The 25,617-nt window shown below is 33.6% G+C and overlaps 1 protein-coding gene across 1 annotated transcript; it reads left to right on the forward strand.

Annotated features, from left to right (window-relative positions):
• The first annotated feature begins 24,053 nt into the window (after positions 1–24,053).
• LOC145640394 (uncharacterized) lies at positions 24,054–25,086 on the forward strand. Its single transcript, XM_081691682.1, has 3 exons — positions 24,054–24,435; positions 24,559–24,701; positions 24,889–25,086. The coding sequence occupies exons 1-3, from the start codon at positions 24,054–24,056 to the stop codon at positions 25,084–25,086; spliced, it is 723 nt and encodes a 240-aa protein (XP_081547808.1).
• The last annotated feature ends 531 nt before the right edge of the window (positions 25,087–25,617 follow it).

Below are 25,617 nucleotides of genomic sequence, written 5' to 3' on the forward strand. Positions count from 1 at the left end.
TGATTTCAATTCATAAAAACAAAAATATAAGGTAATTAAGGATGTTTAGTGTTATATTGTGTTAATTTGAACCAATACATGAAAGATAGGAAAGGCAGAAGTCCCTTAGGCAATTTTCAAGCCTTTTTGGCTCTATACACGCCTAAAAGTGAGTAAATGGTCAATTTTCATTGATTTAAATTCATAGAAACCAAAATATAAGGTAATTAAGGATGTTTAGTATTATATTGTGTTAATTTGAACAAATAATTGAAAGATGGGAAAGGTAGAAGTCCCTTAGACAATTTTGAAGCGTTTTTGGCTCTATATGCTCCCAAGAGTGAGATAGTGGTCAATTTTCATTGATTTGAATTCATAAAAACCAAAATATAAGGTAATTAAGGATGTTATGTGTTACATTGTGTTAATTTGAACAAATACTTGAAAGATGGGAAAGGTAGAAGTCCCTTAGGCAATTTTGAAGCGTTTTTGGCTCTATACGCTCCCAAGAGTGAGATAATGGTCAATTTTCATTGATTTCAATTCATAGAACCAAATATAAGATAATTAAGTATGTTTAGTGTTATATTGTGTTAATTAACCAATAAATGAAAGATGGGAAAGGTAGAAGTCCCTTAGGCAATTTTGAAGCCTTTTTGGCTCTATACGCTCCTAAAAGTGAGTAAATGGTCAATTTTAATTGATTTCAATTCATAGAAACCAAAATATAAGGTAATTAAGGATGTTATGTGTTATATTGTGTTAATTTGAACAAATACTTGAAAGATGGGAAAGGTAGAAGTCCCTTAGACAATTTTGAAGCGTTTTTGGCTCTATAAGCTCCCAAGAGTGAGATAATGGTCAATTTTCATTGATTTCAATTCATAAAAACCAAAATATAAGGTAATTAAGGATGTTTAGTATTATATTGTGTTAATTTGAATAATACATGAAAGATGGGAAAGGTAGAAGTCCCTTAGGCAATTTTGAAGCTATTTTGGCTCTATACGCTCCTAGAAGTGAGTAAATGGTTACTTTTCATTGATTTCAATTCATAGAAACAAAAATATAAGGTAATTAAGGATGTTTAGTATTATATTGTGTTAATTTGAACAAATACTTGAAAGATGGGAAAGGTAGAAGGCCCTTAGGCAATTTTGAAGCGTTTTTGGCTCTATACGCTCCCAAGAGTGAGATAGTGGTCATTTTCATTGATTTCAATTCATAGAAACCAAAAAATAAGATAATTAAGGATGTTATGTGTTACATTGTGTTAATTTGAACCAATACTTGAAAGATGGGAAAGAAAGAAGTCCTTTAGCACAATTTTGAAGCCTTTTTGGCTCTATACGCTCCCAAAAGTGAGTAAATGTTAACTTTTTATTGATTTCAACTCATAGAAATCAAAATATAAGTCAATTAATGATGTTATGTGTTTTGTTTCTATATTATGAGTTTTATTTCTATAATTTGGTTCATCACATTTTTTCTAATGATTGTTTTTATTATGGATTGTTTTTATTCTGTAACCACTTTCATATGTTTTTTTGTTCAATAGGATTTTTGTCCAATGACCGCCCCGTATGATGTTGACAGGTTGAATGTGGTTCGAGAACAATGGGCGCAATACTTTAGAAGTAAATATTTAATGAATGCTTAACTATTAGCTTAGGTAGAACAACGTAATATTTTTAGTGTTGTTGTATATGTTGTGTCTCCCCAAAACAAAACCCGGTGATGAGTATCTTTTGCGTCGAATCATAATCGAAGGAAGTGAAAGTGTGGAAAGTCTAGTGTTGCGGATAGTTTTTAATTCTTTTCTTTCTCTCTGTTTTTGAAAACCTATTTTTTAAAAAAACAGCTAATCCAATTTGTTTTGGTCCATGGAAAGGTTCCAAAAATGGTGTAGTTTTATGGGGTTTGAAAAGAGCTTTCTAACGATATATTATAAGCCCAATTCCGATGAATAATGAGGAAGTTATGGCCAAATTACTAAATTGGGTCCTGTTTGATCTTTATATGCGGCCTAATGATTTAGAGAAGAGCCTAATATGGATTTATCATTCCTGATGCAATTAGAATTGATTTTAGTCTTCTAGATTCTTCTAGAAAGATCTTTTCATTCCTAATTCAATTAGCATTGATAAATTGACTTTGGTTGACTTTTTAGAGTTTTAATCAGAATAAAAGAGTGTTTTTGAGGAAAATACGATTTTTCCCTTCTTTATAGCTAATTTTTTTTATCATAATTAAGAAAACGCGTGAAATTAATTATTAGCGCCTGGCGCTAATGCTTGGCGTCTGGCGCTAACCTGTTTTATTCTCGTCGAAACTCTGATTTGTTTTTCTATCTGTCCGGCTGATTTTCTTTATAAAAAACGTCCTAAAATCTCCGATTTCCATCATTAAATATCATCATTTCTCATCAACTCTCTAGTTTTCAAGATTCTCTCTCTCTCCAACCCTTTTGCATACAAAATTCCGCATTCACAAGTCCAAGAAACACCTAGCCAAGTTCGAAGTTGCCCTCGCCCTAGACGTGAAAGATTTTAATTACTGAGGGATTGGTCCCAAATCTCCATTTCAATTATTTAATTTAATTGTTTGATTTTATATTTTCCTTGAAGTTACTAACGCGTGTACTTTGTTATTAGAAAGAGATACGAGGCATCCAAGTAAGTGCTTTAATTGATTTAGTTGATATTATCATATAGAGATCATGCCTACGTTGTTATTATGATTCCTAGTATCATGTTAGGACATTTTGATCTTCCTAGTATCATGTTTAGGGTAACAACTATAATCTCTAATATCAAATATAACAATTGTGATTCCTGCGATGCTTCCTATTTTATTTTATAATATTCATGTTAGTATCATGTTAGGGTTAAAGCTTTGATTTTTAATGTTTAGTGACATGTTATGGTTTGTTATTAGTCTTGTTAGTATCATGCTTAGGATCTTGCTATTATTATTATGCGTTATTATTAACATGATTATTATTATGTTGCTTGATTATATTTATTGTTATTGCTTGATCACACCTTTTATGCATGTTTAAAGGGAATTGGTACTTGTAATCACGCTTAATAAGATAATTATTAATGTTATTTAGGGTTAATTTGATTATAATTCAAGTGATTGCCAATAATAGGTTCATTTGTGCATTAATATTCAACCAACATAGATAAACAGGTTTAGGGTTAATCCTATTGATTGCATGTTAGTCAAAAAGCCGCACACGAATACGATCAGAATAAAGTAGAGGCCTATTATTAGGGCAGGTTCAATCTCTTTTAGGTTGGATTTGTATCTTCATCCCCGAACTACCAGTCATGGTTCCAGAGCTATTGGAGTTGACGATCTCCTGGATCGTTAAGGGGTGTAACCTTCACCTCGTGAACGGTTTACAATGCAAGTTCCTAAAACTTGTTGGCGACTCTTTTGCTCTATCTTTTTTCCCTTTGGACGCCACCGTACTTTAGTGTATGATCACAGTGGGGTTCAAGCTAGGGATAATGCTTGAAATATTCCCTACAAGTAGGATTTGAATTCTTGACTGTTTGGGGGAACTTGAATTAGAATTGATTATATCATTATGCTTTTTGGTAAGAAACAAGTTGGTCGCCAATGAGTTTTAGGAAAAACTCATAAACCTGATTTATGCCTTTCTTCCATGTGGAGTTCATGGAATAATTAGCACGAATCATAAGTTTAACCATGCCCAAATTGGTCTATTAACCAGGAATGAGTTTGGGAGCGAGGGTACTATAAAATAACATTCCTTTTAGAGGGGAATAGTTATCCTAGCCCTAGTGCGGCCTCTACTAGCTCTTCCTTTTTTACAATTTCATCTCCAAACTATATATGCAACGCGATACCTAAAACTATGTTAGTTGATTATATTTACAAGCATTAATTCACGTAGGAATTACATTGTAAAGTCGATATTCTTATTTAATAATATTCGTGAAAGAACAAGAAAATAAACAAGATTCGCCTTGGCTTAAATGATCAACCAACAATTACTTAATTCAATTCTAATCTTTATTTAACACAAGATACTATGTGGAATTGATTAATTAATTATTTTAAAGGTAATCAAACAGCACTAATTAATTAATTAAAATCCTTTTAAACAAGAAAATAAAGGTGATTTAACTAAGTGCTCATGAATTTACCACTTCTCTTTCCTATATCTCCGTTTTGAACACTTATGGACTCCTTCATGTTGGGGAACCTCCACCGTAATAACCAAATATCGAAAGGGTGAGTGTTTAAGACAAGAAGGGCTAGGTTGCACAAGTTCACAAGTTATTTCGCCAGAGTTTTAGGTTACTTTTTGTCTAGTTAAGCCTCGGTCTAAGATCGTATTTATAGAGAATGATTTAGTATAAGGTTTCGAGCATTCCGCCGCAGCAGGTGTCGCGCGCAACAGAATGATTTGCGCGCGGCATCAAACGCAAGTGATTAAGTGATGCTGCTATGGGCAGCGCAACTAATTGTCTTGCGCGCAACTTTATGGTAAGATTCAATTTTATGTTTTCAGTATAATTCTGAATCTTCCGCAGCGCAACTCTTGGGGTTGCGCTGAATGTCGCGCGCAACAAAATTAGTTGCGCGCGGTAGCCCAGCGCGACTCTTTGAGATGCGCGCGGTAGCCCAGCGCGACTCTTTGAGATGCGCGCGGCTTTTTCAGCGGTAGCACTAAGATTTAACCTAGGAGCTCCTAAATCCGTCATTATTAGGGTTTAAGCACAAGCTTAAGCCTAATTATGATCGGGTTTAGTTAATTGGACCTTTGTTTTGGCTTTTTTCTTTAATTTGGGCTAGTCTTTTGTGTTTTGTGGCTTAACTAGTTATCCATAAGTATTCTTCACTTTAATCCAACACGAAGATGGTTTTATTTATCGTCATTGCACTTCCTGTCAAGACAGGAGGCCAAAAGTCACTAGTAGAAAAGTTGCTGTTTGTAACGCCCTATTAGTAATTGGCGTAAGTTATGCTAGTTACGAAAGCATCAATAGTAACCGACTAAGATATTGCGAGTTACAAATTTCATGACATTAGTAACCAGCGTAGTAAATGTCAGTTATTAATATGTGATATATCATTGTTTGAAGTTTTATTAGTAACTGACTAAATAAATGTCAGTTATAAATATTAAGTCAAAGAAACTTTGACTAAAAAGTTTGTAACTAGCTTACAAACGCCAGTTACAAATATTAGGTCAAAGAAACTTTTACCAAAGCATTTATAGCTAGCTTACAAATGTCAATTACAAATATTAAGTCAAAGAAACTTTGACCAAAAAGTTTGTATTTAACTTACAAACATCAGTTACAAATATTAAGTTATTGGAAATAATTTTTTTTTTTTTTTAAGGAAAGGAAACAATTTCTCGTTAGAATTTTTTTTTTAAAGGGAATTTCTTGTTGAAATCTATATATCTAAACCCCTCTATAATATTTAATCTTTCTTTATCTTTAATCTTAACCTATATAAATGCCCTAAGCACCACTATTGCACAAAAGCCCCAAGCACCACTATTGCACATTTACTGTTCCTTATGAACAGAGAAATGACGCCTTTGCCGTCTGCCCCTTTATTGAATTGCCGAATTTACCTAGGGTAGTTTTATCTTTTTGGTCTTTAACGTGTGGCTTGTTCATGGTTTTTCTTTTGTCGTCCTCTTTGGCCCCTTATTTTGACCTCTTTCCTGTTTTTCTCATTTACCTCAATCTTTTCTCATTTTCCCTCGATCTTCTTCCTCAAATCGCCAAAAATTGCATCAATCACCGTCCCGTTTCCTTCTTTTCATGGCTAAAGCTAAGGTTTCTAGGTTTATCAATTAAAGCAGTTTCCGAGCTTTCCCTTAGCTATTGAAGCGGTTACTCAAGTAAGAATTTTTTTTCCTTTTTTTATTGTTGTAATTATCGAATATTGATTTCTCAATCTAAGGTTCATTATAAATATAATTTTCAGTTGGGCTCCTAAATTTACTTTCTTTCAACCTTCTTCGGGTGATGAAATTGATAATTATGAGTGGCATTTATGCCATAATTAAGGTTCATTTTGATGGTAATTTTCCTACATTTGTGGCTTGTTTGCATCCTTTTCTTTGCACTTAGTTCCCTTTCCCTTTATGCATCTTCTTTATTAGATTTTTCCCCTTTTTCCTACTCTTTACTTTGATTTCCATGCTTATGCTTTGTAGGAACCATCGGGGTTTTCAAGAGGAGGAAGCTAAGCTCAAGGATAGCTGAAGGAAGCAAGATTCAGAAGAGGTTCGGCCGAACCTCCTGAAGGTGTGGCTGAACCAGGGTGTAGCCGAACCTTCTCAGTAGTCCGGCCAAACGTCGAGGCAGAGTCAAGAAGCAATTTGGCAATTTTGCAGGAGTGGTCGAACCTCAGAAGTTCGACCAGAACAGGATCAGGGAGGTTCGACCGAATCAACCCATGGTTCGGCCGAACCTACTCTGTAGTCCGGCAAAACCTACCCTGTAGTCCGGCCGAACCTTCCCAGTGTTCGGTCAGACCACTCCCCTATTTCAGCTGGCTCTATACGGACTATGTAAGTCCCATTTTAGAACATTTTGAGGGAAGGAGATTATACAATTACCAATCATTAAATTCTCTAATTAGTTTTTAGGAGAGCTTTTCTCTCTAGGTTTAGGTTAGAATTAGGATAGTTTAGATAGAGAAAGTAAGGGTTTCACCATTGTTGAGTTTGGATTTTGAAGAAGAAATTGATCATCTTTTCTATAGACTTTCATCTACAATCAATGAGAATCTCTAACTCTCTCTCCTCTATTATTATAGCTTTATTTTGATTATTATTTTAGTTGTCGGTATTGCTTGTTAATCATGTTTATTCTTGATTATTTGTTAATTAATCTTGTTATTAGCATGATTAGTGAGTAATTCCCTCATTAAGGGGATGGTTGTGGTGTAGTTGGATCTTTAGCATGTTCTAGGGTTTAGAATTGATTCATTTGTGATTAAAGTCTTTATATGCTTGATATTCTTTAATCTTCTTGCAAGTGCACATTGTTGGTTGATTAAAGGTGAATCTTTGCTAACAAGGAACGGAAGTTGACTTAGTACAGGTTCATTACTATCGATTGTTATTTAATAGTACCTCCTAGTATATGGTTCTAATGTGGAAGCATAGAGGCTATGTTAGGAGAAGCTAATTGACCCCGGAAGGCGACTATATTGGATCCTTTACTTCGATATTCATGCATGTTTAGTTCATAATTAATTCAATTTCCATGCCTTTGTTTATGTTCAAATGAATGCTATACCTAAACCATTTCCCTTAATGTTTTATTTCTTGTTTTAGCATCTTTAGACTTTAGTTTATTTATCTCTTATTCTGGACTAGCTTAATTGTCGATAACATTTGTTGGTGTTTATTCGTTCTCGGTGGTTCGACCCCTATGCTTGCCTTATACTCGTATTAGGTTTGTTTAGGTTGTATAAATTTATTTGATCTAGGGATAGACAATTAACGACGCGTTTATTTCCTTGTCATTTAAAGTACTCAAATTCAACTTGATTATGTGGGATTTTTGAGAATTGGGATAATTAATTTCTCAATCGACTTGGTAGCAACTGTAGGGTTTAGTTTTGCTTTTCTTTTTTCTCTTTCTTGAAATTCTCCCCTAAATTGTTTGACGAAATGTTAGATTTAAGTCTCTGCCATGAAGCCTCTGAGTCCTTGATTGAAGTAGCTTTTGATATATTTATCTTCCTTTTAAGCAGCTTCTGAGCTAAAGGTGTTTTCATTTGTGATCATCGAATATGAACTTCATAATCTATGTACTCCCAAAGAAAATAAAAAACTCCATTCGGTATGGTGTTACAAGAGAGGGAGATTCGTGGGTATGGGGTTCATTAGTTTGTCTCACATCGCCTTTAACATGACCATTGTTGACGATGATGCTGTTGTCCAGGTTCTCCTCTTCTTCTTAATTGTGTAAAAGAGGGAAACCAACTGTATTAATTCTCACAATTTATTCGAAATGGCCACTATCTTATTGTTGTTGCAATTCTTGGTATTGATGGAAGTGTTTGGGCTCGGGTTGAATTTTTTGCTTTTTGTTTTGCTTTTTTTTTTTTTTGGGGGGGTTTAATTTTATGTGGGCATGATTTTTTATTTTATTGTGAGAGAATCATCAATTTTTAGTACACTGAGCTATTACGTATGCAAAACCATAATTTACAAGCTTGAAATATACTAATACCTTTCAGTGGCACAGCAAATATGTTTGCTTGATGCTCGAATTTCAATATGTCTTGGAGATAAGTGATGCAAGCTAAGGTTGATATAAATGACATACGATGTTTGTCATTTTACTAACAATGTCTTTTTTTTTTAGCTAATCTACTTGTGCTATGCAGAAATTGCCTTTGCTAACTCATGACCTTATTCTGAGAGTTCATATTCCAGCCAAGTTTGAGGTATTAAATTTAATTAGTATTCCCTATTCATCTGATTCACACGATATAGCCTCGAAAACTACAAAATTATGAGCCTAATTTGATAATTGAATAAAAATTTGCTTGTTAAAGTTGCTATTTTTATTATTTAGCACCCTTGTTTTTCTCTGTAAATCCTTCCCCCATATATAATTGAGTGATTTTTTGGATTTAATCAAGCATTTAGTGTTGGGTCGCCTTTGATTATATTTATACTGGTGTATTTGATTAGTTTTTTTTAACCTTGTAGTTTGTATTTTGTGATCAATATGGAGCCTACCTTTAAATCTTGCAAGCATCAGGTAGGTGTGTTATTTATTTTTGTCCATTATTAATGTACAAATTTGCTACAAAATTTGTCACGCTAGTTGATAATTAATTACTTCAGTGTTATGAAGCGAAAGAATGTGAGTTCATTGATACCAATGATCAATTAAGTCAGTTGCCACATGTTATTTTGATGTCAATCATGTCCCTTTTAACAATGAAGGAAGCCGGAAAAACTAGTGTTGTATCACGAACATGGTAAAACTTGTGGCATTGTTTACCTGTCTTGTTCTTCAAAGTCAATCCCTATTATAAAATCAAAGATAAACTGTTATTCCCGAACAAAGATCAGGTTCGATAAATTTGATAATTTTTATTCAACTATCAAATTGGTCTAATTCCAAGATTTTTCTTAGCACTACTATCTCCGATATGCCAAAGGTACAAGATTGAGTTCTCTGATTATGTTTGATTTATGTTTTTGTCATACCAAATTGTCAAATTGAGTTCTCTGAGGGTTTGTTAATATACCATTAACCGCTTAATTTTCTTCTTAAAGGTATATATAGAGCATTGTATATTATGTGATTTATGTATATTGATAGTAGATTGAAAAGTATTGGACTTGATTTAATTGATTCCCATCACACATTGGACTCAGTTACTAACTTTCTAAACCTTTCTAATGCTTCTTTTAATTTGACATAGTACCCTTAGGCTTGGGTGAGGTGTCAGAGCTCAATCAAAATTTTTCTTGATGTTAATATCTAAAAAGGGCTATTACGAGGATATAATAGCTCATAGTATGTTTGTGTACATTTTGTCTGTTATTGTAACCAAATTTTAATTGTACTTGAGCTAATTATGTTCCATTCTTTATTGACAACTTCAAGTAAGAGGTGATACTTCACACTATGATATTATTTTTAATTTTACTTCTTTTGAAGTACTCTCATCAGGATTACATTCAGGTAGAAGTTCTTCGTCCACATGATATTGGTATTTTCCAGAAAGATAGTTTACTTGTAGATGCATATTTCTCTAATGCATTTCTCCATTTTGAAGTGCAAATTTTAACTCTGAAAATTTATCGCTGTTTATTGCATGCATACTGATAAGAATAATTGTAATTTTGTTTGGAATATATGTTTATAATCCTGAAAAGATTTGTTTGTTACAGATGAATGTAGCACATTTGCTACTAAGTATGTCTTAGCATAGTGCAGGCATACAAATAGTACTTATATAGAGACTATATTATATACTAGATTATTTGATTAAGTATATTTGATTAAGTAAAGCCAAACAGGTTAATAAAGGGGAGAGGGAATGAGAGCTAAAATTCAGAACTAAAAATCAGAACTGAAATTAGAGCTGAAATTCAATACTGAAATCAGAGCTGAAATTCAAAACTTAAATCAGAGCTGAATTTTAGAACTGAAATCATAATTGAAAGTCAGAACTGAAATCAGAGCTGAAAATCAAAACTAAAATAAGAGCTGAAATTCAGATTATTATAACAAAGCCTAAATCAGAACATTTAAACTGCAGCAGCTTTGTTGTCTCCCGGCTTCATTGAGATCAATATCTAACTGTTGAGTACCATTTGATTGTCCCATGATTATGGTTCTAAACTTCATAATGTCCAATTGTTGAGTACTAAATGCATTTTATATAAGTTATAGTTTAGAAGTCTTGTTTTCTATGATTAAATTTATCTTTTATTTATTTAATTTTTTTTTTTTTGCTTGCCTTTTCTAAATTTCATGTTTTGCATTGATGCTAGTTTGACTGAGCCTGATCAATTGTTATTTATAGATGCTTGTAGTACAGGAAAAGAGTGGCGGATTTTAAGGTTTAGGTACCTGGAAGATCATATCTGTACTGGAGTCGTGGATGAAGTATATTTCTAAGAGACTTTATGTATTTTATTTGTATATCATGGTTTCCTTTATTTTCCCTGCAATTTGCATTTAGACCACTCATAAGATGACTATGAGTTAGTACACAACCCCATAATGGTCTGCATCAAACTTGCGAATTCTTTGAGCTTTTTTATCGTATATCATGGCTTTTGTTTTATCCCTGCAATTGCATTTAGACGGATTTTGAGATGACTTTGAGTTATACAGGCACCGTAGGTCTTAACCAAACTTATAACTTATTTAAGCTTTTTATTTTTATAAAAACACGTATTTTTATTTGGCAAGACTTGTAGCCTACAACGATATAGAATTGGATGAGATTCGATAACAACGGGCTAAGTTTTGTAGGCTTAATTTTTTGTTGAAAGAGTAGTTATTTTATTAATCGATATTATGATTAATCGCATTTAGCTTAACAAAATAATATAACACTTCTCTATATATCTATTTTTATTTAGCCTATTGGTTATAGTTATTACATTTCTAAATTATAAATCAATATTTTTTTGTTTTTTTGATCAAGTTTTAATTGTTTTTTATTTTTGGTAAGTATAGTTAATTTTTTTTGCATTGTATTGTTGAGGATAAATAATTCAAGTTATGTGGAATTATTTGGAGTGTTTGTATTGTATGTTGTTGGTGAATTTAAGTTATATGAAAGTATTCGGAGTATGTGTTTTGTTGGTTGAATTGTAACAGATTATAACTCATTTGACAATGGGTTGTTTGGTGTGATATATTACCATCTTGTATTCGAATCAAATATTTATAAAAAAAAATTATTTATTTATTAGTAACTAGCGTAATCTAATGCTAGTTACTAATAGTATTTATAAAAAAAAATAAAAAAAAATATATTTGTAACCGGCATTAAGATTTGCCAGTTACTAATAATACCCTAATTGTAACCGGCGTAACTTAATGCCAGTTACAAATAGTATGCTTTCTAACTTGGAAAATAGACTTTTTGTAACTAGCGTTATGTTAATCCAGTTACGAATTGTACATTATTTGTAACTAAAATTAGTCGTTTACGAATAATTTTCACTAGTTGTAACGGTGGCATTCGCAACCAACAATGCCAGTTACAAAAAGTCAATTTCGCCAGTTACAAATAGCACTTTTTCTACTAGTGTAACTGATGTCTACAACTTGGTTTTAAAATGCTTACGTAGAAGATAAAGCAAACAATCGAAGTACTAAACCATAATATTGTGTGTGTGTGTGTGTGTGTGTGTGTGTGTGTGTGTGTGTGTGTGTGTATATATATATACATAATAAGTAGATGATTTTCGATTACAATAGCATCTACATCGAGTTATGTCTTTCGAATAGACTAAATATGTAATGCGTGATGATCTTACAAAGCATGGGTAAGTAATCAGACAACAAAAGCTAGAGGTACTAATTACAATGGGTCTCAAGCTTGACACATTTAGAAGTAGTGTTACATAGGAACAAATACCTTTAAGAGGCTTGTTCCTATATAAAACCACAATGCCTGATTGTTTTTGAGTCAAGTAGCAAAAGGTACATAGTCTAACAATCGGTGTTACATAGGAACAGGTATTTCTATAAGACCTATTCCTTTTCAAGACCATAGTCTTCAAAAGGGTTAACCATAACCAATATTCTTTTTTACTACATGTGGCTTTATTAAGGAACATGTAACTTAGGAGCACTTGTTCCTCTGAAAAGCCACATTACACAAAATATTTACTGTTAAAGCATAGTATATACATAGAAAAAGATTTAGTAATGATGAAGCTGTTACCCAACTGATCTGTCATGAAACCTGTTTTTGGTGCTTTATCTAAGAAGATTCATCTGAGTCATCATCAGGAAACACAAGTGCTCGACGCTTGCTTTCTTTTTCCTGCTTGATAGACTTAGTTGTTTTAGTAGAGCTAATTCTTGTGCCATGGTATGTTCCCTTTCCTTTTAGTGCAGCTTGAATATCTTGATCTTGCTCTTTGTCCTTAACGATATCTGCATTCTTGAGTGGTGAAGGTGCTGCATGGTCAATAACATCCTTTGCTGGTGTGGTAGCATCTAGACTGTTGGTGTACTGCTTCAAATTATTAGGAATTTTATGGTTTTCTATCTTTTAGTTAGTTAGTTACCACTAGGTTCTTAATGTTAGGAGTTAATAATAATTGTTATTATTCATTCAATGTTAGTGGTCATAGTAGTGGTATGTGGAGTTTGTTTCTCCACTTTGAGAATCATGTTAGTTAGTGGAGCTTAATAGTAGGGATTAGTTGTGGTTAAGGTTAGCTTATTTAAGTCGTAGAATGTTTTGTACTTTGTTATATTAATTATGTAGTATCATTATGAGTAGTTTCATATGTTTATATTATTGTTTTCTCCTTCTCAAATTTACACAAATAGCACTAACATGGTATCCGAGCCAATCCAGGTTCCGATCCAAAACCAAAATTAAATTTCATGAGTGTTGTCAGATTGTTTTTGAATGAATCCAAAATTAAATATTAAGTTGTGAGTAAAAAAAAAACAATCCGTCGTGTTTCATTATTCATTAGTGTGTCGTAGTTTTTTTTTTTTTTGAGTTGGTATGGAAACCAATGGTTCAAATTCGTCACAACCCCTAATTCCAGTTTTCAAAGGTGAAAAATATCACCTTTGGAGCATCAAAATGCAAACAATGTTCAGATCTCAAGAGTTGTGGGATATTATCGAGTGTGGGTATGTAGAACCGACGGAGCCAAATCAAAAGTTGCGTGAAAATCGCAAAAGGGATGCAAAGCCATTTTTTTATTCAATTGGGAGTAGATGATGATATTTCCCCTAGAATTTTATCTGCAAAGACATCCAATCAGGCATGGGATATCCTAAAAACTGAGTATAGGGGTGATAGTAAGGTAATATCTATTCAATTTTACAACTTTTGTCGTAGTTTTGAGTCACTATTAATGAAAGAAAAAGAGTTGGTGCAAAAATATTTGTTTAGAGTATCAAATAGTGTTAACCAAATGAGATCATTTGGTGAAAATATTAGTGATCAAACTATAGTGTGTAAGGTGTTAAGGAGTTTAAACCATAATTTCAATCATGTTGTTGCGGCAATTGAATAGTCTAAAGACATGTCTAATTATAGTTTTGATGAATTAATGGATTCCCTTTTAGCTCATGAAGATAGAATTTCAAAGTCTCGTGAGAATGAAGGAGATGAAAAATCCTTTCAAGTAGAAGGACAAATGTCAAATAGAAGGTATTATGAGGGTAATCAAGGTCGTGATGGAAGTGGTCGTGGTTATGGTTGAGGTGGTCGTGGTCGCAGTCGTTAGGGAAATGGTAGTGGTGATAAATTTGAAGATCAAAGGCCATCCATGAGTAGATTACAATTCTACTATTGCAAGAGGTATGGTCACAAGGAAGACAGGTGTTGGGATAAGCAAAGGGATGAGCAAAACAAAGCATATACCAATTTTGCTCAAAATGTTGAAGAAGAAGAAGAAAAGAGTAGGCACTTCTATAGTCGTGTGTCATGGTTATGTCGTGAAAGTTGTGGTTGTGGTGCCTTGAGTGTCGTGAGTTAATGCATGTCGAGTTCAAGTTGAAGTTTGTCGTTGCAATATGGTCGTTTTTGTTGGTGGCTTTGAAGCAAAGGGGTGTGTTGGTGTATTGCTTCAAATTATTAGGAATGTTATTACGGTTTCCTATCTTTTAGTTAGTTAGTTACCACTAGTTGCTTAATGTTAGGATTCAATAATAATTGTTATTATTTTGTCAATATTAGTGGTCATAGTAGTGGTACGTGGAGTTTGTTTCTCCACTTTGAGAATCATGTTAGTTAGTGGAGCTTAATAGTAGGGATTAGTTGTGGTTAAGGTTAGCTTATTTAAGTCGTAGAATGCTTTGTACTTTGTTATGTTAATTATGCAGTATTATTATGAGTAGTTTCATATGTTTTCATTATTGTTTTCTCCTTCTCAAATTTACACAAATAGCACTAACATAGACCGCTGTCATAATCAAGCCTCTTTCTTTTGTGCCTAATATCTTCTATGTTAGACTAAGCAGCTTTTTTTGCTGCATCCATTGTTTCTCCGGCTAAGCAAGTATCTTCCTCTTCTTGGATTATGATTGATAGGTCATATGCAGCAATTGTTTCTTTCTTGATGGTCTTGCTGAGAGTGTCCTTATTTTTTGTTGCATAGTCAGTCTTTTGTTCAGATTTAGCATCTTAACTATCAGCTGTTATTTTTGCATTTTTAGCTCCTGATCCTGTAGCATCCTTTGTGGAGCTGCTTCCCAAAGGGTTAGGTGTGACTGTGTCTTCCATTTCAACACCCTTTAACCCCTACTGCAGAACCTTGTTATGTTCTAAAGTAGTTGTAGGGCCAATCTTTATCAATAAAAATGTAGTTGATAACTTATGAGCTATCCGATGAAAACTAGTGAAATCGTCTTGAAACATAGATAAAGGTTGTGTTAGTAAAAGAGTAATAAATCCAGCAAATGAAGGAACATTAGAGATTTTTAAGATGGAATATGAATTGCAAATCAATTACCTTTGCCTTCATGTAATAAATATCTGCAGCTGATATTCCAAAGAGTGGGATGCAGTTCTCAGTAAATGCAGTACGTTGTAGTGCTCTAGTGCCATCAGAGAAAGATAATGTAATAGTTGCTCTGCAGAATTTGAAGAATTAGTATTGGTTTGAAATGGCTTCTATAATCATTCATTTCTATAAGCTAATGTAAATTAATAGCAGTAGTATTTACCGGTGAGTAGCAGTTACCTCATTTTTCTCACAGGCTATGCAACTATAGGTTGTTCCAAGAGAGAATTGTGTTTGCTTTCCATAGTAAGAATAACCTATATATGCTTTGAGCCTATCATACGGGATATTAGATGCTACAACTCTAAGCCTATAAATTTCTTGTGGAAGTGTTGTTGTTGCCTACATTGACAATTTAAATTGGTGTTAGAATTATTACACCACTGCTGATTGTGAACAAAAAGAATCTGGATTAGTTCCTTTTTAATATATTTGCATATTATTGAAGATATAAATGAACATCTAGCTCTGAATGAAATAGCATATTATTGAACCTTTTTGGTCTTGTTGCGGCCTATTGTTGTTAAAACTCTTTCTGTAGGTGGATTCCAGGCAGTTGTGACTCTATTCAGATGATCAATTAGAGCACATCAATGCTTTCCTGCCCTGTTAATAACAAATACAATTTGCATCAGGCAAAAATTGTGCAAAATATGTAGTGTCAAGCTATTGTGAAAGTAAATCTTGAATAGTATACCATTCAGTTAATGCACCTGCCTTTTCTCCTTTAGGGTTTTGGATTATTACAGTAGGCATGGTCGATTCAAGCTGAAAACATGTGTGTTTATGACATTCTCTTCCTGATAAATCATTCCAGGTGCATACCTTCATAAATTGATCAGTGCTGAAAGTAATTGCACAAATATTAGTGTAAGACTAATGTAAGTACATAATTGCTAGAACCTAACTTTATTAACTAAAAGCATAAATATACTGACCTATGGTCTATGACTATCAAATCGCATACAAATGACTCTGTATTGAGAGTTGTCATAATTTTTTCTTGCTTCTTTTGCAACATACAACACAATGACAAGGATATCTAATACAGAAGGGAAAAGGATAGTAAATTATTTATTGAGATAAATTGACGTTCCAGAATAAGTAGCCTAAAACCCAAGAACAAATTGTTTTGTTACCATGTCGAGCATCATCCAGGGAAACTCTTGGAACATAAGCTAGGGATTGGTATTTGGGAAATACTTATTCTCCTTCAGGATCCAAAGGCTGGATAACTGTCCTGCTTCCTATTGTCATCTGAAAGGAAGATCAATTTCCTTAGCTTTATATTGTGGATCTAATGGCCTTATCAAGGCATTAGCAATTTCATAGTTTCCTATGAATAAGATGACATCATTATATGCATCAACTTGATCACTAAATAATGTCATTTTCATTCGATTTTTCTGTAATAGAAGAAATGAAAAATAATCATGTATGATGTTTTGTTGTAAAATAAGGCATATATCGATTCTACGTTGTCGTTCAGTAAAATAAGGTATTGGTAAAATATTTTCTTCTTAGATTCTTGCTTGCAACCTTTTTCTGCAATGTTAGCCTTTACCTTGTATGATTTGCTCAATGTATCGAGCTCATCTAGAAACTTTCGTTGAGGTGACATAATAAGATTCTGAATACAATATAGTTACATAGCTGAATAAAGTAAAGTTGCATAAACTTATGTAAATGGTCATTTGTTTGTAAAATATTAACTAGTAATCAGTTAGTACTTAACTCAATATCTCCATATGTATTATGAAAGGGTACCTTAACAAGCTCTAATTTTAGTTTGACAAGAATAAGCTCTAATTTTAAAATAAATCCCATTAAGACAATCAATCAAGGTCACCAAAATTAAATCAAAACACAAAATTTTCACCTCAATTCCAAAATATCCAAAAAAAAAAAAAAAAGTTTAACTATATAGGGTAAACGTTATTAATAATTTTTTAAAATATATATATAAAAGAACTATTAATTAAAAAGTAAGATCAAGTTTTTACTGTTTGTGTTTTTGGACTTACACTCTCTAATGCTAAAATGAAACTCATTAAAACAATCAATCAAGGCTATCAAATTCAAATCAGAACACAAAATTACAGAATAGGTTGATAACCTAGTTTTAATCCTAAAATAAAATTCATTACGACAGTAAAAATCAAGGCTATTAAAGTGTCTTAATTAACAAATTTAAGAGCAACTATCAAAAGGTGAGAGATTACTTCTATTAAATTTTGAACATATTTCATATAACATCATGCAATACATTTTGAAATTGATTTCTATTAAGACATTAAATAAAAATTATATATGGTAACCTTCATTAGCAATTTTTTAAATAAATATATAAAATGCTAATAAAATATAAAAGCCTGATCAACTTATTTATGAAACTTTTAATTTAAACTTATAAATCAAATGTGGTAATTTAAGCATATTTTGATGTTAATTATATGCTATTTTCAAAATAAGTGTTTAAAAATACAAGTAAATGATACATTGTAATCGAAAAAGCCAAATGAAATTAATTTTAATGACATATATGTAAGCGCAAGTTCTTTAAGCATATAACATTGTTATTTTGGTTAGAGTATATAATTACATATTTTTTGACATTTACTACCACTAAAAATGACTCTCTTCAGATTCAGTACCTGTAGGGAATATTTCAAGCATTACCCCAAACTTGAACCCCACTGTGATCATACACTTAAGCATGGTGGCGTCCAAAGGGAAGGAAGCTAGAGCAAAAGAGTCGCCAACAAGTTTTAGGAACTTGTAAACCATTCACAGGTTGAAGGTTACACCCCTTAACGATCCAAGAGATCGTTAACTCCAATAGGTCTGGAATCATGACTGGAAGTTCGGGGATGAATGTACAAATCCAATCTAAAAGATATTGAACCTTCCCTATTAATAGGCCGCTACTTTATTCTGCTCGTATTCATGTGCGCTTTCTAACTAACATGCAATCAATAGGTTTACCCTAAACTTGTTTATCTATGTTTGTTGAATGTTAATGCACAAATAAAACTATTATTGGCGATCACTTGAATTATATTCAAATAAACCTAAACAAGATTATTAATTATCTTATTAAGCGTGATTACAAGTACAAATTCCCTTTAAACATGCATAAAAAGGTGTGATCAAGCAATAACAATAAAAATATCAAGCAACATAATAATAATCATAAATAATCATAAATCATGAAAATAATCATAATCATGTTAAAGCATAATAATAGCAAGATCCTAGGCATGATACTAACAAGGTTTATAACAAACCCTAGCATGTCACTAAATATATAACCCTAACATGATACTAACATGAATATTAGGAAAGAAAATTGGAAGAATCATAGAAATCATAATAAGCATATTTGATATTATAACCTTTACCCTAAACATGATACTAGGAATCATTGTTGTCATTCAAAACATCAAAATAAGGCAAACATCCTAACATGATACTAGGAATCATTGTTGTCATTCAAAACATCAAATTAAGGCAAACATCCTAACATGATACTAGGAAGCAATAAAACAACCTAAACATGATTTGAATGAAAACAATTAAAGCAATGACTTGGATTCCTCGTATCTCTTTCTAATAACAAAATACACACGTTAGTAACTTCAAAGAAAATATAAAATTAAACAATTAAATTAAATAATTGAAAGAGAGATTTGAGACCAAACCCTCAGAAATTAAACCTTTCACGTCTAGGGCGAAGGCAACTTCGAACTATGCTAGGTGTGTCTATATCTTATGAATGCGGAATTTTGTTTGAGAAAATGCTAGTTTAGAAAAGAGAGAGAGAATAATCAAGAATTTCTTGATGAGAGTTGGTGATTGTAAACGGAGATTTCAGGAGGTTATTTATAAAGAAAATCAGCCGGATATGATAAAAAACGAATCAGAGTTTCGAAAATAATAAAACACGATGTTGTCGCCAAACACGCGCATGTTGCCAGACGACAGGGGTGTTGCCAGTCGCCAGGCGACAAACGTGTCGTACGGTGCTGCAATCAGTTTTTTCATGCATTTTCATATTTTGATAAACTTTAAGGGTACGAGAAGGTAAAACTATATTTTCCTTAAAAACACTTCTTTTATTCTAATTAAGACTCTTAAAAGTCAATTTATCAATGCTAATCATATTAGGAATCAAAAAAACCTTCTAGAAGATTCTAGAAGACTATAATCAATCCTAACCGCATTAGGAATTACAAATCAATAATAGGCCCTCCTCTATATCATTAGGCCGCATATAAGAATCAAATCGGGCCCAGTTTAGTAATTTGGCCATAACTTCCTCATTATTCATTGGAATCTAGCTTATAATATATCGTTGGAAAGCTCTTTTCGAAACCGACCCAACTACACTATTATTGGACCCTTTCTATGGACCAAACTAAACTGGATTGGCTATTTTCTTAAAATAGGTTTTCAAAAACAGAGAGAAAGAAAATAAATAAAAACTAACCGCAACACTAGACTTTCCACACTTTCACTTCATTCGATTATGATTCGACGTGAAAGGTACTCATCACTGGGTTTGGTTTTGGGGAGGCACAAATGGGTGTCTACATTACCAATTTTTTTTAAAAAAGTTACTTTGCTACCCGCCAAAAAAGAGTTTGTTAAAATTAACTACCACTTTACATTTTCTGTAACTGTCGTTCACAGTGGGCCCCACCTTAGGTAACTAACACCTCTCTTAACTTTCGATCTCCCCGTATCTACTCTGTCTCTCTCTATCTTCTCCCATTGAATGCTCTAAACCTCCATTATTGACCACGCATTCAAGGATTTTTTACCTAAATTTAACCAAGATTCTCTCTTTCTCTCTCTTTCGATTTCCCTTTTCCTTTATCTCACTTACTTATCCACAGATCTAGGCTTTTGGTTTGCGTGGAAGCAGTTGAGTGGAAGAAAAGTTCCAATTGGGTCAAGCTCTTCGTAATCACCATTGCTGAAGTGGAATTGGAAGATTCTGCTGACAGGTAAGCGCATTCCTTTTGTACTAGTAGTGGTCCAACAATGGTGGTTGATTTGCAATAAATTGATGTAATGTAGGGAAATTTAGGCAATAAAAATTAGTAGCAAACCCTAGATTATCGAATTGTGCTTAATTATTTTAATTTAACCGTAGTAATGCAAATAAATACTGATGTGTGAGTAAATAGTCACGTGGTATGCTTAATTTGTATGTAATTGTTTGTTTGTGCAACTGTGTAGATGAATTTTTAATTGCTTGTGTTGTGTGTTTATGTCGGTTTATTATTGTAGAATAATTTAAGGTGAAGATGAAACTGTGGACATTAAGGTTAGATTATTTGGTGGGTTTGTTGCAAAACAAAGAAAAGGGAAATAATATTGGGTATATGAAGTTGGGTTTACCTATTAGATGTTGTCCCATTGTCTTCTATAAATGTAGGATACTTAAGATATATATGTATACAAGGGTAAGTAGAGATGTATTGGGATGTGCCTAACATATTCATCATATGGTATAAGGAGAAGGGAAAGACATGGACTAATGGGAAAAGGCAGATTGTTAGTGAAGAAGATGTAATGGGATTCATTGAGGCCAAACACAGGGATGGGTATCTTGAGCTTTTTCAAATAGTGGGGCTAGAGGAGTGGGATAGGCTGAATTATAGTGTTGTTAGGTTTGAGGCTAGAGGAATGGGAAAGGAGTTGTCAAACCCACCCAATGATAATGAAGCTGGATCACAATCCAACCCATCACAATCCAACCCAACACAATCTGGCCAACTTAGGATTGGGTCACAACCTTCCCAATCAAACCCATACAAATCTAGGCAGTTCCAATCTAACCCTTGTCAACCCTTAGAATGCTCCAAAGAGATCTGCCTACAAGAAGCTGAACATAACCCAGATTTAAGGAGTGTGCCAGCTGCTAGGAGGAGTCCTAGGTTTGTGAAATCTGCACAGCCTTTAAAATTCGACCAACAAACCCTCCTGAAGCCTATTTTTCACTTACCTCTATCAAAAATACATCCAACAAACCCTAGTAAGATTGTGATCAGGAGAAGCCCCAGGTTATTCAATAAATTTGGAAATAAGGAAGGTGTGTGTGGTGTGAGTGAGAAAGGGAAGGGTGAGGAGAATATATTAGCTTTGTCAAAGGCTAAGAGGCAGCTATTATTTAAGGTTGATGAGTTTGGATCAAGGTTAGGATCTTCTTCATCAGATGTGAGTGACTTAGAGATTGAATGGGAGGCTGGTGAAGAAGAATTGATGTAGGGAATATTTCAAGCATTACCCCAAACTTGAACCCCACTGTGATCATACACTAAAGCATGGTGGCGTCCAAAGGGAAGGAAGATAGAGCAAAAGAATCGCCAACAAGTTTTAGGAACTTGTAAACCGTTCACAGGGTGAAGATTACACCCCTTAACGATCCAGGAGATCGTTAACTCCAATAGGTCTAGAACTAAGACTGGAAGTTCGGGGATGAAGGTACAAATTCAATCTAAAAGAGAAATAACCTGCCCTAATAATCTATGTTGGTTGAATATTAATGCACGAACAAAACTATTATTGGCGATCACTTGAATTATAATCAAATTAACCCTAAACAAGATTATTAATTATCTTATTAAGCATGATTACAAGTACGAGTTCCCTTTAAACATGCATAAAAGGCGTGATCAAGCAATAACAATAATATAAATCAAGCAACATAATAATAACAATAATATTTATATTAACTTTAATCATTATCAAAATAATAATAATCATAAGTATCATAATCATTTTTAATTATGTTAAAAATAAAGCATAATAATAGCAAGATCCTAGGCATGATACTAACAAGATTAATAACAAACCCTAGCATCTCACTAAACATCAAAGATCAAAGCTTTAGCAAGCCCTAACATGATACTAAGATGTTATTAAGAAAGAAAATAAGAAGCATCATAGAAATCATAATTGATATAATAAAGTTATTGTTACCCTAAACATCATACTAAGGAAAGCTTCCTATCATGATACTAGGAATCAAAATAACAATCTAAGCGTAATTTCTATATTAAAATATCAATTAAACAATTAGAGTACTTACTTGAATGCCTCGTACCTCTTTCTATTAACAAAATACACGCGTTAGTAACTTCAAGGAAAATATAAAATTAAAGAATTAAATTAAATATTTGAAATAAAGAATTAAGAAAGTTTAGACTAGATTTTGGACCAAATCCTTAGAAATATCAAATCTTTCACGTCTAGGGCGAAGGCAACTTTGAATTATGCTAGGTGTGTCTAGATCTTGTGAATGCGGAATTTTATTTGTAAAGGGGTTGGTTTAGAAAGAGAGAGAGAGAGAGAATCAAGAATTTCTTAATGAGAGTTGGTAATTAAAAACGGAGGTTTAAGGACGCTATTTATAATCAAAATCAGCCGGAATATGATTAAAAAAAAAGAATCGGAGTTTCAAGAAGAATAAAACACGACGCCAGCGCCGTACATGCCTCTATCGCCAGGCGACAGCTTGTGGTGCGGCGCTGCAGGCAGTTTTTTCACACGTTTTCATTTTTTGAATAAAATTAAGCGTACGAAGGGTGAAACTGTAATTTCATTTAAAACACATCTTTTATTTTAAATAAAACTCATAAAACTCAATTATCAATGCTAATCATATTAGGATTCAAAAGAACCTTCTAGAAGATTCTAGAAGACTATAATAAATCCTAATTGCATTAGGAATGATAAATCATAATAGGCCCTCCTCTAGATCATTGGGCCGCATATAAAGATCAAACCGGACCCAGTTTAGTAATTTGGCCATAACTTCCTCATTATTCATCGGAATTGGGCTCATAATATATCGTCGGAAAGCTCTTTTCGAACCCGATCCAACTGCACTATTATTGGACCCTTCCTATGGACCAAAATAAACTGGATTGGCTATTTTCATAAAATAGGTTTTTTTAAAACAGAGAGAAAAAAAAAACTAATCGCAACACTAGACTTTTCACACTTTCACTTCATACGATTATGATTCAACGTGAAAGGTATTCATCACTGGGTTTGGTTTTTGGGAGATAAAAATGGGTGTCTACAATTGGGAAACAATGAAGAGGAAGATGAAGAATGGTTTAGGCAAAAAAGAAAGGGTATATTAGGAGAAGTTCATACAAGTCTTGAGGACAAGGATCAAGGTAAAAAGCTTGGGTAGCTTGTGAAAGACATTGGATGTAAGGACCTTGAGCTACAACAAGAGGGCAGTGAGTCTGATGAACTGAGAAGCTTAGAGGGTTCAGATGAAGAGGAAGATTAGTGCACATGGTTCAGAGAAGACATAGATTTTAAGAAACCTATTGTGCTTGAGAATAAGCAAAAGTTCAACAGTAGTAAAATCTTGAGGAAGGCGTTGAGAATTCATGCCATTGAAAACAGGTATGAGTTTTACTACCTTCACAATGGAGGTAACAGAATAACAACATTTTGCAGAAAAAGATGTAAGTGTGAATGGAACCCTAAAAGAAGCAGCTTACCCTTATGCACATGTAGTGAAGAAGTGTCAGTTCAAGGTAGCTGCTAGGAGGTTATTTAATAGCACTAGTTGGCAAATTAAAGAGCTGAGATTGAAACACAAGTGTATGAGGTCCAAGATGAATGCATGTGTGACCTTTGAGTTCTTGGTAGAGAAGTATGTAGAGGAATGGAGAAGCAATCATAACTGGAAATCAAAAGTTTTAGGGCTAGGGTGTTAAGTGACCTAGAAAAACATGTTGGATATTATCAAGCTTGGTTAGCTAGGGCCAGGGCAAAGCTTATGATTTATGGATTTGCTTTAGAGCAATATGCTAGGGTTAGGGATTATAGCAAGGCACTATTGAAGTATAACCCTGATTTTGCAGCCTATGTTGTACGTGAAGGAATGGATAGGCCTCAACCTCCTCTCTTCATAAGGATGTATGTATGCTTGGCTGCTTTGAAGAATGGGTTCAATAGAGGTTGTAGGCCTCTCATTGGGCTAGATGGCTGCCATTTGGAAGGGACCTACCTAGGACCGATTTTAGTAGCTGTGGGCAAGGATGGGAATAATCAGATATTCCCATTTGCTTGGGCTACTATGGAAGTGGAAAACAAAGACACTTGGGCCTGGTTTCTAGACTGCTTTAAGAGAGATGTTGGGGATATCAGTGAAGGATTAGGTTTGACATTCATGTTAGACTGACAGAATGCGATCCCTTCACACTTAAACTTCCTAGATATTAAACATGTTAAAATCTTTTAATGATTGTTCTTTTCTATGTATTTTTTGTCTTTTTGATAAGGATTGCTGGAGGCATTTGAACAAGTGATGCCCTTAGCTGAGAAAAGATATTATGTTAGGCACATATGGGCAAATTTTAAGCTTCAATTTACTGGTTCTACCTTCAAAGAACTGTTTTGGAGTGCAGCTAGGGCTACTACATTGGTAAGTGTACCTGTTTCTTTATTTATGTTTTGTTTGATGCAATTTGAACAACTATTATGTGTTATGTGTATGGTCTTGTGTTGTGTTCTTCTTACTGCTTTGTCCTGTGTTTAGAGTACTGTGATGTTATGATTTGTGTCATGTTATGCTCTGAAAGTAGCTTAATATGGCCTTATTGAAAAACTAGGTTGATTTTGAGGTTGCGATGGAGTGTATAAAGTTTCTGTCAGAGGATGCCTATGAATATTTAGCAATCCTTCCAGCAACACATTGGTCTAGGCATGCATTCTTAGACTTTTGCAAATCTAACATGCTTTTAAACAATTTGTGTGAAACATTCAATGCTGTGATCAAGGATGCAAGGGATAAGCCCATACTCACTTAAATGGAATTGTTGAGGAAGTATATGATGAAGAGAAATAGTGAGAAATGGGAGGGTGCTCAAAAACTAGATTGTAAGAATACGCCTTATGTCACTAAAGTCTTTGAAAGAATGGAACCTATTTCTAGACATTTCATAGTACAGATATCAAGGGGGGATTTGTATGAGGTTGAGCTGAATGGGGATCAGGTGAAGGTTGACCTAGGCTTGAGGAAATGCTCCTGCTACCATTGGGAGTTGATTGGGACTCCATGTGTACATGAATTTGCATGTATTCTAGATAAGAGGGTGGACCCAGATAACTATGTTGATAGGTATTACAACAAGGACACCTACATATTAGCCTATGAGGATTCTATTAATCCTATTCCAGGACCAAGGCACTAGGAGAGGACAGACCTTAGGCAACCATTCCCACCTCCAATTAGGGTTATGCTTGGAAGGCCTAAATCTAAGAAGAGGAAGTTAGAGAAGGGAGAGAGAGATGAGGACAGTAAGGCTGAGCAGCCTAAAAACCAAAAGGTGCAGAAAAGG

The sequence above is a fragment of the Chenopodium album genome, chromosome 7 (assembly GCF_948465745.1).
Source record: "Chenopodium album chromosome 7, dcCheAlbu1.1, whole genome shotgun sequence".
In the NCBI taxonomy this organism is placed as follows: domain Eukaryota; kingdom Viridiplantae; phylum Streptophyta; class Magnoliopsida; order Caryophyllales; family Amaranthaceae; genus Chenopodium; species Chenopodium album.